Source organism: Dipodomys ordii, unplaced genomic scaffold (genome assembly GCF_000151885.1).
Source record: "Dipodomys ordii isolate 6190 unplaced genomic scaffold, Dord_2.0 Scaffold5, whole genome shotgun sequence".
In the NCBI taxonomy this organism is placed as follows: Eukaryota; Metazoa; Chordata; class Mammalia; order Rodentia; family Heteromyidae; genus Dipodomys; species Dipodomys ordii.
In genome coordinates, this window is record NW_012267221.1 from 26,894,367 (window position 1) to 26,913,484 (window position 19,118).

A 19,118-nucleotide genomic window follows, 5' to 3' on the forward strand; every position below is an offset into this window, starting at 1 on the left:
TCATCAAAGTTTGTTAAAGCAACACTCTAGTCAAGTGAAAATTCCTTTGTAATGTGACCAAAATGCTACTTAATTTATTAGTAAAACCAGGACTCATCATGCTTTGTGTTTTTAACTGGGGAACTTTTCAGGTTTTCTTAGCATGAAATATGAACTCATAAGCTTGTGGTCTGGGAACTGGACCAATTTTAACCAGAACTGAGAGCCAGAAGATGGTAGAGAAAGGGCAAATGACTGAGAATAAACTATTCTCCAATGAGAGGTAAATTAATCCTTTCAGGGACCAAGACTATCAATTAGTAAATTACTTCTTACTAGGCATCAGATGATAATCTGCTCCCTTGAGTTAATTTATCTTATTGGGTGAACCCCCACTCTTTAAAGACTAGAGTATATTGGTTCTACCTGGGACCAAATCCAATATTAATAATAATTTTCAAATGAACTCTTCTAGACCCTTATTCACCCAGTAAGAGAAAGACAAATAACTAAGGGAGTGCTGTGCCATAATTCTGCCTTGATTTTTTTCTGCCTGGGTGAGCATCAATCCATGGATCAGCCATAAGCAGATATTCCAGAGCCTGGGAAAAGTGTCTGAAGGGTATGGAAAAATAATCACCTGATCCAACCATACACCCAGTATCACCTATTGAAAGAAATATAGCATTGAGGCTTAAGTTAAAAGCATTTGGGCAAAGGAAAAACTAATGTGAACTTGAGAATTCTGATTATTTTACAAAGATGTGAAGTGTATGTGTGTGTGTGTGTGTGTGTGTGTGTGTGTGTGTGCGTTGGTTCTGGGGCTTAAATTTAGGGTCTTAAACTCTCATTCAGCTTACTTGCTCCTGACTGGTGCTCTACTAATTGCACCATACCTCCAATGTAATGGTTTGCTGGTTAATTAGAGATGGAATCTCATGGACTTTTTTTTTTTGTCCTGGCTGTCTTTGAACTGGGATTCTTCAGATCTCAGCTTCATGAGTAGCTGGGATTACAGGTGTACAAAGGTGTGCATTTTGCTACCTTGACAAGAAATAAAGCAACTAAAACCATTTCCAGATAATACAATAACAAAACTCAAAGCTCATTAGATCTGCTTTACTTTTTTTTTTTTTGTCAGTAGTGGGGCCTGAACTCTGGGCCCTGGGCCTGGGCGATGTCCCTCAACTAGCGCTCTACTACTTGAGCCATAGCATCACTTCCAGCTTTTTCTGTTTATGTGGTGCTGAGGATTCGAACCCAGGGCTTCATGCACACAAGGCAAGCACTCTACCACTAAGCCACCTTCCCAGCCCCAGCTTTGCTTTTGAAAAGGATTAATTTACATAATTTATATTAAAATTGGCTTTATACAGTTTCTCAAGGTTTAGTCACTGAAGTAGAGTTGAGATGCCTGGAAATTCTGCTTTTTATCTTTTGTTCAGTGATATGGTATGTGTGGAGTTGATGAAAAGGAAAAAGAGAATGCGGAGGGAGAAAGGTCTTCAGTGACCTCCCTTTAGCCATCTACCTTCTCTGCATCTATGAGTCATTTGAAAGGGGATGGGAGATAACACCTGCCTTTCTGCCTTTCTGATGGACAGGTCAGCAGGGATCAGGGAGAAATGCCCACAGAGTGTTGAACGTGACAGATGAACAGTGCCTGGTTCCATTATTACTGTTCAGTGTTCCTCAGAAGAACCCCGTGTGAAGGGCAGCCAATGTGTTATATTTATATGAACACAAATTCTGTGGGTTGTTTTCTCCGGGAGACTTGGCATCCTGTTTAAAATCCCTGGCTTTCTGGGGTCAGAGTGGAAAGTCATCTCATTTTCCTTTACAGAGGAAACAGTATGAACAAAAATGCCTCCCATGGCTCCCTTCCTTTTCCTCAGCGTTCTGCTACAACATGGCATTCATAGGAACATTACACAGTCACAGATGTGAGGATGCCAGCCAGTTCCTGAGCACCTATCCCTGGTGCTTCATTCCCAGTGGAGAATACATCACTCTGGCATGGGCACATGTGCCCTGCTCCAGTTGCATTCAGGAGAGCAGTGACTCTCCTTTATGGGGTCGAAGGTTTTTGTGATAGTGCACAAGACAAGCTTTTGCAAGATAGGCTGGAGGAAAAAAAAACCCTCCATATTTAATGATGCTATTCCAGCGAAGCAGGACCTTAATGATGATAATAATAATAATTAATGGCACAGCTAGAGAACTGACAAATAATGGGGAACAGATGATCCCTTCTTGCCCTCACAAAAATGAGTCTGTACGCCTGCAGAAAATTAAACAGATCTTTCCCTGGCAAGTTAAAACTCAGATGCCTCAGCCAGAGTCAGCTCATGGTTTCTGTTTTTCTCTGTGGAAAGCACAATGTATAAAAATTCCAACTACTTCTAACTCCTGCCTTGCCACAGGAAGCAAAATAAGGCATATGGCATTAGCCCTGGGCCTTAGGTTTAGTTGCAATTCCCACTTTTAAACTGATCTTACCAGCAATTTTAATTTCCTTTATCTTTTATAGATTTCTTGATTATGCTATTAAAGTACTACTTTGCTTGCCCAGTTTTTGCTTATAGTGTGTGTGTGTGTGTGTGTGTGTGTGTGTGTGTGTGTGTGTGTGTGTGTGCGCATGCGTGCACTGTTGTTGGGGCTTGAACTTGGGGCCTGGGTGCTGTCATTGAGCTCTTTTGCTTAAGGCTGGTGCTCTACTTCTGTGTATTTTGAATGTCTAATTGGAATCTCATGAACTTTCCTGTCTGGGCTAGCTTCCAACTTCAATTCTCAGATCTTATCTTCCTGCTAGGATTGCAGGTGTGAGCTACTAGCACCTACTCTACCTCTACCATCTTTTAAATGGCTTTTGCTTTTACAAAATGGGATTGTTAGGCTACTCAGTACTTGGATCAACTCATTCCCTTCGTGGGCTTCTACATCCAGTAAGGAAGGCAAGATGGTTTGCAGTTAGGCAGCTGTACCTGTTACTTATAAGTGACTATATAAAGCTTAAGAGTGAAACTAAAAGCATCAGCTCAGGAAGAACCTGGACAAGATCCTTGATCAGGCAAGTCAAAGAATCAAGTGAGTCACCAAAGTCCAAAAGATTGACTTAAACACTGGTTCCCCATGACTCTGTGGAGACTATGAGGAAAGAGAGGTAAGAATCCTAAGTCTGCTCTTCTGTTACTGGGAGAAGTGGAGCAAGTCATACCTCACTTTGAAGGATCATCACAGCATGGTTGAAATGGTGATGCTCTAAGGTAGCCGAGGTCCCATAGAGCTGGGCCAGCGCAGAGCCACTCCTGGAAGAGGACAGAAGGTGAGGTGACCATTGCCCACACCTGTTCTTTGGATTAAGCTGCTTTTCCTGCTTTTGGAGACCACCACACCAAGTACATTCTCAGGTGACTGCTTGTCTAGTTCATTCATCTCATAAGCAAATATTTCAAAAACTTTCTATATGTAAAGCTGGATGCTGTATGATTAATAAGACACAGTCACTGCCTTTCATAAAACTAGCAAGAGAGACATGATCAGAAGAAAGGATAATGCATGCAACAATACCACAAATACAAATGTATTATAGAATAGCATTTTGGGTCCAACTTAGGTGCTGTGAGGAGACACAACATCAAGCTCTGGGAACAGTGTAGGCCTCAGGAAATTTTGAGTGCCCCCAGCAGCAGTCCTACATCAAATATGCTTGATTGTCCATAGGACAAGACCTTGGGAATGTTCTAACACTGTCAACAAGTGAAGCTGACAACCTTCTGTGGTCTCTGTTATCTCCAAGATACCAATGTGAGTTTCTTGGATTTGGATTCACCCTAGCCATTCCTCTGTTGGTAGTTCTGGACACTAACTTGGCCTATTTAAGCCTCAGTTTCTTAACCTCTAATATTATGACCCTATCATCTATTCATTTGTTGTTCATGAGACCACAATAAAATATTTGAAAGTGCTTGTCACAGTGCCTGACATGGAGTAGAATATAGTCTATTTTAATTACAAATAAGCTATATATATGCATTTATATACATGTATGTGGATATTTCCATTTTAAATCAATAAAGTTTTAATACTTGAAGGGATTATTTTGAGTTATATGTACATTTCACTTTTATAGAACAACCTACCCAACAATAACATCAGTAAAATGATCAAAAACATTCATTTTTACGACTATCTTTTTGGAATAGTAGTTGAGCATCTTAGGAGTCAAGAGGCAGCAAACTGAGGAGAAGTGTATTAAAAAGAAAAGTGAGTGTAAAAAAATTATCTTCAGGTATGTCCTTCTTTGGACAGACACCAAACCTCAGAGCGTAAATCAAATTGTCCCTCCACAACTTCCCTATATGCATACATGTATATTCTTTGAGAAAAAGACTTAATGGCAGTTGGTGCAGGTATGGCTTTGAAAAGGAAACTTTGAAAAGGAAAACTATGAAAGGTAATTAGGAAATTGAGAATTGTGGGGAGTTGGTGAAGAATGGGATTAGGCTGTCATGGCAGATTAATGTGCCCCAGTATTTCACTTCTGGGACCTGGCTGAAAGCGACAAGATGGGTTTTTTCCCCCCAAGAAATGAGTATAAGAGATTATGCTAGAAATGAATAGAAGAAGTCTCCTAGGAGAATATACTACAAAGCTGCTCGGTACTGATATTTAATCATCAGGGGCAGCTGTAATAGAGAGGGGGATGAGAGGGGAATGCTGTCCCTGGAGAAAACAGGGGAGAGGTGTGGACAGCAATTTCAGAGTGCCGTGGTACTGCTGCCTTCTCTACCCATTGATCATTCATTGCACGTACTCTAATACTTAAAAATTAGGAATAAAATATGAAAATGAAAAGGTTCACTTATCAGAAAGGCTAAGAGTATAAATCAAATTGTGCTCTAACTAAAGTCATACTTTTTTATTATAGAGGCATTTTGCATTTTATATAGCAATTTGTCCCTTGCTAAATGTCTCCTGTTTTTTAATAGCCTTATATATGAAAAAAGGTAGCATATGCTTTGCTACATAATAATTGGAGCATTTAAATTCCATTTCCAAATCTCTGGAAAGGCTGTGAAGAGTTCAAGAGAAGAGAATTAGACTCTGATCACTTTAAGAGAAGAGACTGTTTACTGTATTTTCTTATTTCTTCCACCATACTTAACACAAGGATGGGACGTAGAAATCACTGGGAATAAAAAAGGATAACACATACAGCTTTCTTCCTAGGGATTATTTAAACTCTAGTAAACCCAATGGATAAATGTTATTCTGATCAATAAAAAGTTCCTACATCAGGATATAAGAAACATATACTGTCAAAGGTAATCTTAAGTGAGATTTGGTGGTCAGAAGTGACTCCCTTAGGTTGGGCTGGTGGACAGAGCTGATAGCAAGTTAGGCATCTCAAAGTATATCCTACCATCTTGAAACAGGCGGATTTGATCATATGACATGCCAAGAAAAAAGAATTCTAGTATTTGTGACTTAATATTTAATTTGCATGAATATCATTCATTTTGGAATCACAGTTTCCAGTTTTGTAAAATTAAAGCATTTTGAAATATGACAAGGTTTAGTTCAGTTCTATAATTTTTATGACTCTATGCCTTGAGTTTCTGACTGTCAAAATATATTTTAGTTTTGCAGAACTCACGTATCTGGCAAGACGGCCAGTAAGCTGTAAGCTCAAAGGCCCAAAATAGAAGTCATAGTGTCATGGAAGAAAACAATGCAGTGGTTTAGGAATGGCTTTCAGAATAGTCTTGGGTCCAAATCTGCTCTGCAGCATTCTGAGTAGATGAATTGGGGCATGTAACTTACCTTCCTGAGGCTTCTGTAATAATGGAGAGCAAAGTATCTACAAACATATTGGGAAGGGCTTGAGACATAGTAAACAACAAATAAATTATAATTCTCATTGTTTATGGACTTCTAGTTGCATAAAACCAAAAATAAAGTACAAGATTAACAAAAAAATTGTTTAAATGATTCCAGGTACTCTGAGGAAACTCAAGTGTCTTAAGTTTGACTGAGTCTCCTAAGCAATAGGAACAGTAATGGAAAAAGCCAGGGACTGGTTGTTTTTTTTTTTTTTTGGTCTCTCTTTTAGTTGAACAGCCTTTCTTTGTGGCTTCTCTCTGAAAATCAACTTCCTTCTTTTCTCCTTTCTGCAGAATTATCTTCTTATTCCTTCCAACCCCTTGGGATATTCTGTTTATAGCTGTCTCCAAAATGGCAGCCTCAGCTCACAAGTCTACGTAGACCTGTAGCTTAGATCCCTATTCAGGATCATGGTAACAAACTTCAAAATTCTAGGGGGATAACATCCAATTGGATTAACTTTGATTGGGTATATACTCTTGATTTGAACCACTGAGAGCTCAGCCAGCAAGAAGCACGGCCACTTTCAGTGTGTTGCAATAGGCTGTCTTGCTGAGGAGAGGTCATGGATATCAGAGCACATTTTTTGTGACTTTCAAAGAACACTCAAGGCTCTTACTCTCAGTTTACAGGCAGAATTTGACACATTTATCTCTTCTTTATTTATAAGTGGTAGAAGGGTAGGGGGCTGAAAAGAGGGCACAAAAAGGAGATATACTAATACTAGATTTCTGGTGGGGCCATTCACTGGGATACCATTGGCTTGGGAGAGAGAAAAATCCTTTAAAAAATAGTGAAGGGCTGGGAAGTTTGCTCAGTGGTAGAGTGCTTGCCTTTGCATGCATGAGTCCCTGGGTTCAATTCCTCAGCACCACATAAGAAGAAAAAGCTGGAAGTGGCACTGTGGCTCAAGTGGTGAGCACTAGCCTTGAGCTGAAGAGCTGAGGGACAGTGCCCAGGCCCAGAGTTTCAGGCCCCATGACCAACAAAAAAGAAAAAAAAATAGTGAAACACATAAGAACTTAAACCAAGCAGCTATTAAATCCTTTAATGAAAGTGTGGGTAGTTTACTTTGGTGAGTTCTAGGTGTTTGCTACACATAGTAGAAAACCTGTGTTTATCAAAGCTATGCTTTATCATAGTCTATGAAAGAGCGTATGCTTTTCTTAAAGCAATAAACTATTGAAAAGTTATATTTGAATAAGATAAAATCCTACAATTCATCATTTATCAAAAATTAATCATATGCTTATTGAAAAGGCAGTACCAGGGCATTATACGGGCATAAAAGTTATCAAAGAGAGATCCTCAGGGATTTAAACCCCAAATTGATACTTTTGGAGCACTTCTGATGACCAAAGGAAAAGAATGGCATTGAAGGTAAAAGAAATAGCATATCCGGTATCAAAGAGATGTCAGTTAGTAGGACCCCCGTTGATACCTTTCAGATGTCTTATGTCTGGAAAATGGCTGCTTGGGTGGAGTAGGCTGGAGGCTGAGTGGGTGCTGGGCCAGAGAAACAATGCTTGATAAGAAATGCACTCATTACCTTGCTCATGTAACTGTAACCCCTCTGCACAGTATTTTCACAATAAAAAACTTATTAAAAATAAAACAAAAAAATCAAACAAACAAACAACAATAACAACAAAAGAATCCCCTTAAAGGGATAAGCTAAGGAGTGTGAACATTATCCTAAAAGTCACAGAAGGCTAATGGGTGGCTTTTAAGATGAGGAATAACCTGATCACTTCTGTGCATCAGAATAGCCTAGCATTCAAAGCCACTGGGGGGAAAGCCAGGATGTTTTTCATAATAATCTAAGATAGCTGCAAAAGAAGCAGCAGTTTCTGCAAGAAGACAAAGGAGGGAGACACTTTAAGGAGTTCCAAGAAGGAAGTCTGAGTGACTTATGACTTGTAGATTTCTGGTAGTGCTGTTCATTGAGATACAGAGTAAGAGAGAGAGAGGACCATGCATAGTGGGAAGATTGAGAGTGAGCTGACTGGAACTTCAAGTAGGAGGTACCTCTCAAACAGCTGAAAGGAATGCCTGGAGATAAGCTGTGGGTGATGGTTCGGTTATGGACTTGAGATCCACACAAAGGCTGATGGTACATGAAAACAAAAGAGAAATGAGAGGAAGCATCCAGCAGTGAAAGCCAGGCAGGAGGAGATGCCTTGGAGCACACCAGGAAGAATAATATAATGATAGATGAAAATCCTTTGTGTGTGAGATAGAGAGTTTCAGGAAGGAGACACTAATGGTCAAGAAAGGGCAGCTTTGGGCAAAGGGGAATCACTGCTTTCTCTGGTGAGATGAAACTGGAAGCCCTCAGACAGGAGTACAATTAGAGGCAGTGAAGACAATGGAGACAGATGTCTTTCCAATAAGTCTGACTGAGAAGGAAAGAATAGAGCAGTAGCTACAGAGGGAAGTGGTGATTAAAGTGGGTTTTTTTTAAATGGGGACAAGAGACAATTGTTCATATATGCAGGAGAAAACGGCTGAGAGATATGAGGAAGGATGAAGGAGGTGGAGGGTTCCAGATAAGAGAGAAGAAAGGGATCCAAAGCAGAGGTAGAGGGATTTGCCTCCCTAAGATAGGAGGCAGAGATGAGGATGGATAGAAAAGTTTGTAGAGGTCAGGGGAGGAAATTGCGGGAATTCTCTTCGATGGCCTCTGTTTTCTCTGTGAAGCAAGAGGCCAGGTGGTCTGCTGAGTGTTGGGAAGAGCATGCTTGCCGTATAACACTACTAATAACGAGGGGGCCAGAGCTGGCAAGGGACACAGGAAGATTGGTAGGGAACAGCACACCCAGCCAAGTTCGGAGAGTATATATCTGAACGGTCTCAAACTCTCACAACTGTCACATTTTCTCCTAAATGTTCTAAGTCTAGGCAGAATAGACGCTAGAGCTGAGGTGTACAGAAAGGATGTCATAGAAATGAAAGGGTCAAGAAATTGTAGAAGAGAAGGTAGAAGTCGTGGGCCACAGGTTGCAGGGGGATAAAGACCTCAAAATTAATTTGCTCTTGGTAGATCAGGAACAAATGCAAGAGCCCAGGACTCCAAGCCTCATTGGAAGGTTTAGGGAGATTATTCGTGTTTCAGTTAACATAGGTTGGTGACCTGGAGGTTCTGATTTCAGTCATAGGAAAGTTAATCTCACTTCCCTATAGAAGCTTCCCCTAGCTCCTCTTCACCCCAAATTGTTTCTCTCAGTCCTCTGATCTCCTGTATCATTTTATTTGCAGATAAATAGTACAAAGAACATTTAAAGCCCTTAGCTGAGATCTCTATCACCTCTTAAGTTCTGTAGCCTTGGCCATTGTATAGACCACCACTATACAGTAGCTATCCTGACCAGTAGTTTGCTTAGGGACAGGTTACTCTATCCTTGCACACTATGCACAGGACAAATAGTTGCCTACACATGTCTGTATTTATGCAGTGCCTTTGTCTTCATGTAAATAGGCACGAGAAGAGCAAAGACTATTCTATTGTATGTGGCTTTACTTTGTTACAGTTTATATAATAACCACCATCAAAGAAATCCTTGGAGCAATTTTGTTGGAAATAGAGGAATATTTTGCTTCATAAAATTTCCTAAGACCCTTTTCATTTAATAGTCTCAGAACTAGACTTGGGAGTAGCAGGTCTTTGTCACACCATGTAGGCAAATATTCTGAGAGGGAAAATGTAGGCCCCTTAAGACTGGAGCTTCTTAACTGACTGAGGTCAACAGAGACAGACCAAATCAACAAGCATGACATGAAGGGCAAATTTGCAATTAAAAGAAGAATGGGGAATTATAAAGATGGATGGGCCCCATGACGTGCACGCCCAAGTCTGCGTGGCCTTGGCCTCAAATGCCAGAAATTAATGCTTTACTCTTTAGCAATCGTCACCTTTGGCTCTGAGCAGAAAGGCAAATGCATTAAAATAACAACAAACAGAAGACTTACTTAGCTTGGAAGGCATTGTTGGTTCCCCTGTGGTCAAGGTCATGACACAGGCATCCCACAATCACGGCTAAAATTTCCACCTCAGTCAGGATCTCTTGAAACCCAGCCGTCTGGGAAGAAGGAGAAAATGGCAACAGTCACTACTGGGAGCAGGGAGGATGGATAAGGTTAGCAGGCTGTGTTGTTTTCATACCCACATCATTTGAGGAAATGATTAACTGCCACCTTCTTAGATGACAGTAAGTTGAGTGGTCAGTTGCACAGCCTATGGTCCCCACAGTGATAAATTAGTTTGCTGTCACGATGGCCCATGCTACCACACCAGCATGATGTTCCTCTTTGGAGAATGGACTTTACTATCTAGATAACAGAGATAGCTTGGTAAAGGCCCAAAGCAGAGTATGCTTTGCTGTTGTACATTTTGATGGTGAGCTTCTGGTTTGATGGTAGGGTGATAAAAAGGCAAATTTCAAACTGACACTGCCCCTACCAGATGCCACTCAAATGAGTGGTATTAAAAGGAACAACTTGGAAGAATGAAAACTGGTTCATGTTCTCATTCTAGACGTTATCTTGCAACACATTAATTCATGTTACATTGTGAGCTGATTAAATTCATACAGGTAGTAAGGTGGAAACTAGAGTTTAGCAGGCATTAGGCAACCCAGATTGAGGAGTGAGGGAAGTACACATTGTTAATTTTTTTCCCTAACTGGTAGTTTTGTTTGTGAAATACATAGCTGTGATGTAATTTCTTCTAGAAACACTTTGATATAATTATGGGACCAGGAGAAGCAATGATTCTTGGTTCCTGCTGATCCTTTCATTAGTTTAAAAGAGGAAGTGCACCTCTGGGAAAGCTAGTCTATGAATTTTCTTGATCCAAGGCTTTTATCTTCCCCCTCTCCTTTTACTGTGAAAGTCTCCCATTTCATTACTTATTAAAATCTTTATCAGAGGACAGGAGAAGGGGAATGAAGACTTAAATTCTTTTACTTTAGTGTGTTTCTCCTCCCAAATCTATGATCCTTGGGTAGTTTATCCATAAGACTCTTCTAGTAGAGCAATGAAAACGTTGTTTCATAATTAGTTATGTCACCATTGCAGAAACAATTGAGTAGTGGAGTACTGTGTTGATAATTTTTTTTTTTAAAAACGGAGTAACCTGCTCTGGTAGACGTTGAAATTCATCTAACTTCATTTATGTAGCAAATGAAAATGTTAACAAATTATCTGGAGTGTGAAATGGTCCATACTAAAGTTTGTATGTGCCCCTAATATAAAATTTGGTATTGATTGCTGCGTTTTCTGTTTTGCTTATTTTACTTAAAGTATTTTAAAAAATCCCATCATACTTAGAGACTTAGAGTCAAATACCAGTAATGCTTCGTCCTTTCCCTTTTCTGATTCCCTAAAGACAGCCACTTAAAAAATATATGTAGTTAGTTAGGTTTCTACCACATTTCTTTATGGTATGGGCAAGTTTTAGCACTAGGTTATTCACCAGATACTTGGTCTTTACTGTGTACCTTGACCTTTGAGCTTTCAAATTGAACAATTCTTTTAACAGTACTATGTGCTTAAGTGCTATAATTATCCTCTTTTAGATTAGGAAACTGAAGTCCCAGAGAAACTATGTTCTGTGTCCCATACCTAATACCTAGGAAAGGACATTCCCAGTGTGCCTCCTTGAGAATCTATTATAAAAAAGTGATGATGTCCAGTGGCAGGTAAAGGCAAAGCCCCCCCAGCCAGTTCTCATACTCTCAGTATAATCCATACTCACACTTGCTTGATAATCACTCTATAAATATTACTCACTGATGAACTAATTAGCATACAGTGATTGTTTCCTACTTAGGTTATGTAAAGATTTGCATTTCCTGGTGTTAGAATTTCTTTGAAACATCTAATACTTTTACATCCTGCATCACTTCGTTAAAGGAGTGCTAAACAATTGTGAGAATCAAGTGTCACACGTTTTATTTGACCCTTTGTGTCCTGGTGATGCAACTTTCCCTCACCATTATTTAGCGATTTGCTCTTTCCTCTCCTTGCCTGATATCCTGTCCTGCAACCCAAGTCTTTCTCTTTCCTTGATTTTTCCCTTGCTTTGCAAGATCATTAACAAAAATATTCACTTTTTATTAAGTTTTAACCCTGAGTGAGCTCATTGTTTTTGGAGCTTTATGTGACTGAAGAAAATCTTTATTCTTTCTTATATTCAATTGCTAGTTTATCTGCCGCTGCATCCTACTTTTGTGGTGTCGCCCGTGCCTTGGCAGGGTGCTCTTTTCATGTGTGCTCAGCCTTGAGCCCTGAGGCACGTGGTAGAGACCTTGTTCTTCTTTACTAAGTTAGGAGCCAATCTTCCCTCTATTTTCTGCCTTCATAGGTTATGGGTCCAAGAAAGGGGAGGGGGGATTTTATATCCATTTCTGTTCTTCCTGTTATTTGGTGATTTTTTGAAGGGAACAGGAGGTATAAGTATCATCTTAAAATTGTAAATTAGCTTTGTGGGGGGGGAGGCGTTTGGTCTTGCTAATGCAAAGTAAATCTTGAAAGTCTATCAAGCAAACAATAATTATTATCATATAAAAGTAAATATTTTAAACAGTGGAATTCTACTGAAATACAGAGTTGTTTTTTTTTTTTTTTTTTGCCTGTGAAAATCCTGTCAACTAGGATGAATGAGAACAGTGGGAATAGAGATAATGTTAAGATATAGTAATTTGACTAGAAATTTATGAATATGTTAAAATCAAATTTCTTCTAAGAGATTCAAGATCAATATAACAAATCATGTAAAGCCATAAGTTAGCACCCATGATATAATAGGGTGAATCATATTTTGCTGAAGTTTTCTATAGTTATCTTTTGTTCTCTTGAAATCTAGCAACTGGCTCTAAAATGATTTGTATCATGGCTACTTTGGAGAATTTGGTGAAAGCTATGGACTTTCTAGAAAATTTCCTATAATTTTGTAGCATTCAAAGACCATGGGGCCTAGCCCATCTCTGAATCCTCAGAAGAATCCCCGAAATACATACACACAGTTGCACAAAATGTATTTACCTCTCCAGACTGTGATACCTGAGTTACTGAAGCAGCACCTATCTCTTGACTGTGATTTAAAGCTGCCTCGTAAATGGTTTCTGAGACTCATCAGGCCTGAAAAGTGTCCACCTGCCACTAAGTGTCCATTTGCCCCTCCCCCACTCTCATCCATCTTTCTTCTGGCCCTGTCCAAGCAGACCTAAATTTATCCACACTGAGCAGAAAAAGTCAGCTGCCTGCTGCTGATAATATACCTTCAAAAGGAAACAGAGAGGTAGGAGAAAGTGTATTTCAATGCATTTGCCCTACTCCTGACTCGAATTCTTATTTTATTTTTAAATAAAATATGACTTTTTTTGCTCTTCACCCAATAATTATGAATTTATTGATCTTTATGGTAATATATCTTTTCTCCTATATTTCCTCAGAGTATGTATCAAAAATTGAAGCAATGACTATGATTTGCCTAAGTAAAGAGGAAGTCAAGGCATGTAGACCTCATTTCCAAGACTCCCTCGTCAGAGATTGTTCTAGGCCATCATATTCTGAATGACCTCTAGACAGTTTCAACTGGGAGGTCTTGTAAACTGTGGTCAGAGAGAGACAGAGAGAGAAAGCATTCATACCAGAAACATCTAACTTCTGGTTTAATTTCTGGGACACAGAATGTTGTGGGTTTACTGTCTACAGCTTTTGTTTGATACATGATCAAAATCAAATTTACTATGGCTTAGAAGTACTCTTTGATGATTTTGTGCTAAATATTATCATTTCTTCAAGTAAATGCCTCAAATTGCAATGCTGATGGCTGGTTTTACTGTGGAAACAGCAGTGCTGAAGGGCAAATTGATACTACTCCACAACACAACCTCCCTTGTTGTTGTTTAAATAATTTTATTTCATTTTTAAAAATTGTCTTTTGATTATCTTTAAGTAGCTGTACAAAGGTGTTAACATTCAACTGTCATTTTGTCAGTATAATGCATTTTGATTGATATCTTCTCTTTCATCTTTCTCTCCCATCCCTCCCAACCCAATCTCTCACTTCCATTTACTTTGTTTCATAGGATGTTCATTAAGTATTATGACCAAATTCTCTCCCAACTTCTTCCTCTTCTTTTAAGATCCCATCTTTGCTAGCTATAGAAAGTACATGAGAAAAGGACAGGAGAGGAGAGTAGGAATCAAGAATAATCCTTTCTGGGTGGAAAACCCCACAGGACAAACTACACCATCACTGATCAATGGTTGGACTCCCTTGTGTTTAGAGTGATGTTTGCCTGAGGACATTTAAAGCTGCTGAACTGAAAAGGAGGCACTTCAGTCTCCTATTGAGGTCCAAAGGCCAGAAACTTCAGAGGATCACCATCTAGCACCAACCTATTGCATATCTCTTTTACCAGAGCATGAAGCATAATACCAATCATTTGTGCTTTGTTTAATTTTCTGTGGGAATGGGATCTTTTTGATTTAATTTGCTTCTGTTTCTTCTCAAGATGAATGTAACCAAATAGTGATTTGAAATTAATTAAAGTCTATAGTGATCCTTTCTTTACCAAGCTCACAGGTGGGAAAACATTATATCTTCATCTAAATGACTTTCTTTTACAACTCGAAGCTTCTGAAAGCACTTACTATCAAATTCTACAACCTGGCATGTTTGGAGTATATATGATTGCTAGTCTCAAATTATCTTGCAAATGTTTATCTACGTAATTCTCAGAAAGGTGAGTCAACAAGACTCAGTAGTCTGTCTGGTACAATTATGAGTTGAGTATTTGTCTCATGCACAAATGAGATACTGACTTTATACAATTATATTTAGTTATTTTAGCCTCATCCAATAATTAATTTCTAACCTACTTGTTTCCAGACTCAAAAACCTTTTGTAGAAAGGTAAAAATATACAAATATATAGATGACTGTATAGTGAACGCCATGTTATCCTTTTCCTAACGTGGCTAGGAATCCATGTATTGCCAGTCGTTGCATCGTTCCTTTATTTGCAGTGTCTTGTTCACGTATCTGTTTGTTTTGTTTGCTAGAATATTTCAAAGAAGACATCTAGCGTCTTTCAAAATTCCTTATATTCTCAAAAGGTTTTGATGTGGTCAAATAAAAAAATCAATTAATATATCTCTGCTCTCATATTTTGATAAATGTGGAAAAAATAAACAAAAGGTAAGAAGAAAGTCTCAGTCTAAATGTGTCAGTTTAAAATAAAATCTTCAAATAGATGAGAAAATTGAGATTTCTCTTTTAGTTTAGACAATATAATAAACATAGCCTTATGTAGTTCATATGTACATCTAAAAAGAAGCAAGGGAAGAGTATTAGATTCTTAAGACCCTAAAATATGTATGTTTATTATTTTTTAGAGGATAAGAGCAGCATGTTTTGTTCATATGTAGAAATGGCAAATTATTAGTGAATGCAATATAATATAACATATGGTTTGTGAGCATAGAAAATGAAGCAGATTTCTTGGTGAACGTTAATTGTGTAGAAAGAGATCTCTCAGAGGTCCATGAGAGGCCAGTTTGATGAATTTCAATAATCTGAGACCTCTTTAAAATTTACCCCAGGTTTTACTGGCCAAGATTAAGCATGAATCAAGATTAAGCATGATACCCAGTAAAAATGTAAACTCTTTAAAGCTCCCCGGCTTGCCACTGGTAGGTGCCAGGTTTCAGTCCCAAGAAAGTACCACCAGGAAGTCCTAAAACCATGGAAAATGGAGGCTGTGATAAATAGTTCTGGCTCTGCGGCTGGGTCTCTCTGAACTGGGGGATTCAGCTGGTATCATAAAACACAAAGCGACAGATTAAGCAGTTTACCAACACTATAAAAATCTCAAGAATAAATTCACTTTAATCGAAAAGCCCTGTATTCTAACTAAGGCATTTTTAGTCCTAAAACCACATACTTTTCCTTAAAAGGCTATCTCCATGAGCAAGAGCTTATAGTTTCCCTGTAATGCCAGACACAGTTATGTTCATGCACTTTTGCAATTTACATGTCCTAAGGAAAATACCCAGCTTGAGCTGATGGTGCGGGAGAATTTATTTTCACTAGAGAGGGAATGACCCATAACTCATGAATGGCAGCGCTTAAAGTGAGTTATGGAGGTTACTCTCCTGTGAGAGGAAATGGATTGGATTATCCTTCTGCCCAATTGTATGTTTTGGTTCTTAGCACACCAGGTTCTTAATTATGTACATTTTTCCTTTTTCTTTCATAAAATAAACGTGGATAAAGGGCAGTGCCATCTAGAAGCATGAGGTGCCTAATTGGGGCTCTGAAATATAGCAGAGAGTAAAAACAGAAGCCTTCTTACATGATTAAAAGGTAGGAGCCCTAAATGCAATTTAAACATAGTATTCAAGTTGATTAGCTCTGTAGTTAATTTATGATGCCCCCTGCTGCTATTATGCAAAACATTAAAAATCATTCCTTTCCTAAATTAAATATTTGCCGTTTTAAGTTATACCTAAATGAAGATTAAGTAACTGTTTTTTTTCTAATTTCTTTGTATTATTATGATAAGGCTGTTATTTAAAGTAAATATAACTAGTCACTACTTCCATTGGTAAGGAAATGATATGTAAAAATTACATTTGATAGTTATTTTATACAAATGATTATTGTTTATTTTATTGCAGTCAGTTATAGAACAAAACGTATAGATCTCTTTGTGCCTTTCAACAGAACAACCAGCAAAGGAATTTGATTTTGTTTGAGATTAAGATTCTGGTTATTCAGTGAAAATGTTTTCTTTACAAATTCAATTGGCATTGTCCGAAAAGAAATGTACTACTGTTTATCTGACCTACATAACTGTAACCCTTCTGTATGTTACTTTAATAATAACAATGAAATATTTTAAATAAATACATAAAATTCAGTTCATCTGTCCTTGGTGGGAAAGAAAAGAGTTTCCGTTGTGCTTTTGTGAGCTTCCAGGAGAACATTTCTACCTTGAAACTCAAGGTCTTTCTGGCAACCACAGAGAGCACGAAGCATCTCAGCCCCAGGCTTGGGAGCCGGATGGAATTTGCTCTAAACATCCCGTCTGCTCTCTAGTTTGAATTCTCAATAAAACAGCTTAGCTTATCTCTGAAAATCACCTTGTTGACAACACAAATATGGACCTACACTTGCCACCTTCACACTTAAGATTTAAGAAGCCCCCACTAAACGTCCAGGGTGTCAGTGTGTGCACTATTATTATTAGTGGTTATTATTAGTGTTTAACTGCAGTTCCCCACCAGTACCATGCTGCCAGCACTACTATAAATTTTAATGCAATCACGTGCTCTTCTCTATTCATATCCACTGAATTCTGCAAGATCATAATATTCTCCATGAACCCTGGCTGAACCTTAGTGTGATATGAAGAAAGAACAAGATTTCTAGCACTGTTAGTTGTTCGTCATTTTGTAGTTGTTTTTTTTTAAACTGGACACTGAGAGACATGGTTCCTTGAATAATATTACCTTAAAGCAAATTCACTCATTCAATTAATCTTTATCGAGCCTCTACAGGATGCGGGGCATGGCCCGAAGTGCTAATGAGTACATTTATGGGATAGTAAAGAATACTGACTCTTGAGAAAACCTTTCTCTCCCACTGCCTTGGAAAATCTGTCAGAGCTCATATATCATTTATAAAACCAAAAAGTATCTCTGCAGCCCGGGAACCACTATTTTCCTTTTACTTTAAGAATACAAATTATAAAGAAAAAAAGAACCCAGCTTTCCCCTATAATCTTTCCTCTGTTTTTCATGTGTGTTTGATAGAATTTTTTTCTAAAGGATTCCATAAAAGAAGATAATTTGTATACCTACCAATGATCTGCAGGCTTTTAATCTTTAACTACAAACAGTAAGTGATTCTATCTGCTAAATTTATGGGAAGAATTTAAAATTTGGCAAATTTTAACTAAGCAGCTCTTTAAAAGCAAAGGATAGCACTGATGTTTTCATTATATAAATCTGAAAAATCAGGCTGAATGCATGGAACAAATTATTTAAATTATCAACGGTTCCCAGTAAACTAAATTTCCATCAAAGTCTTCATTTCCCTGTCCTACAAAAGGTAGTTATTTTTTAGTTTAACTTCTAATGAGATAAAATGGCTTGGTATCTTAGACATGAACATCAATACCTTTGTAAAACATAATTCTGAATCAATAAGCTTATTTTCTCTGTGGGAAATATTTTATGGTTAAAGGTTATCATATATTTAAAATTTGCTTATCCTTTCTTTCATGGCATAAAATTTGCTTAGCAGTCACGTGTAAATATGCACTTCCAATTCCCAGAACAATGAACATAAGAAAATATAGTCACAGATTTGAGGTCACACAGAGAACATTGCATTTTATTTTTATGGTTAGGGCACGTCAGGAGGCAGTCATAAAACAGACCCATCCCAATAGAAGGGGCATTTTTTGGACACAGTTTGTTGGTGTGTCTTCAAAGAAGAACATTTATTTCATAGTGGGGTGTGTGCCTCAGTGTCTCCCTGACAAGATTTTTTTTTTTTTTTAAAGAGAATCCCATTCTAGCAACTGGCTGGGAAACTTTGCCTTGGAGTGCCATCTAGAGGAATATTTTGTTCATATGCACCATTCTTTTTTGGCTTTGTGACCCAGACTGAATCCTGTAGTGTACATACATTTTTCCAGGTTAATTTTGGTTCTAATTCACCTATCGAAACAGAATATGAGAACCCTTTAGTAAAAATAGAATAACTGGGATCAAAACCCAAGTAATCGCCAGGCAACAATGGCTAATGTCTATAATCCAAGTTATTCAGAAAGCTTAAATCTAAGGATCATGATTCCAGGCCATTCTGGTCAGGAAAGTCTATGAGACTCTTATCTCCAATTAACTACCAATAAGTTGGAAGTAGAACTGTGGCTATAATGGTAGAGTACTAGCCTTGGGTGAAAAAGCTAAGGGCCCAGGCCCAGAGTTCAAGCCCTAGGACCAGCAAGCAAAACAATAACAACAACAACAACAACAAAACACACACACACACACATACACACCTTACAAGTAGTTGTCAGGATTGTTTGAAGCTTTAGTGCTAATCCATGGAAACAGCCAATTGGCCACAAACTGAAGTCATACTTCAGAAATTAGAATCAATATTTTTAGATCAATAAATGAATTAAATTTATTTTTGTTTATCCTGATCAAGTAAGTTTAGTTATCTCCATA

General features: G+C 38.2%; 1 protein-coding gene across 1 annotated transcript in view; it reads right to left on the minus strand.

The window, feature by feature from the left end:
• Positions 1 to 19,118, minus strand: part of Pde11a (phosphodiesterase 11A) — a 209,385-nt gene that overhangs the window by 58,688 nt on the left and 131,579 nt on the right. The window contains exons 11-12 of the mRNA XM_013028053.1: positions 9,835 to 9,944; positions 3,197 to 3,287 (exon numbers count right to left, since the gene is read on the minus strand). Coding sequence (XP_012883507.1) covers positions 3,197 to 3,287; positions 9,835 to 9,944 — 201 coding nt within the window. The remainder of the gene's footprint in view (positions 1 to 3,196; positions 3,288 to 9,834; positions 9,945 to 19,118) is intronic.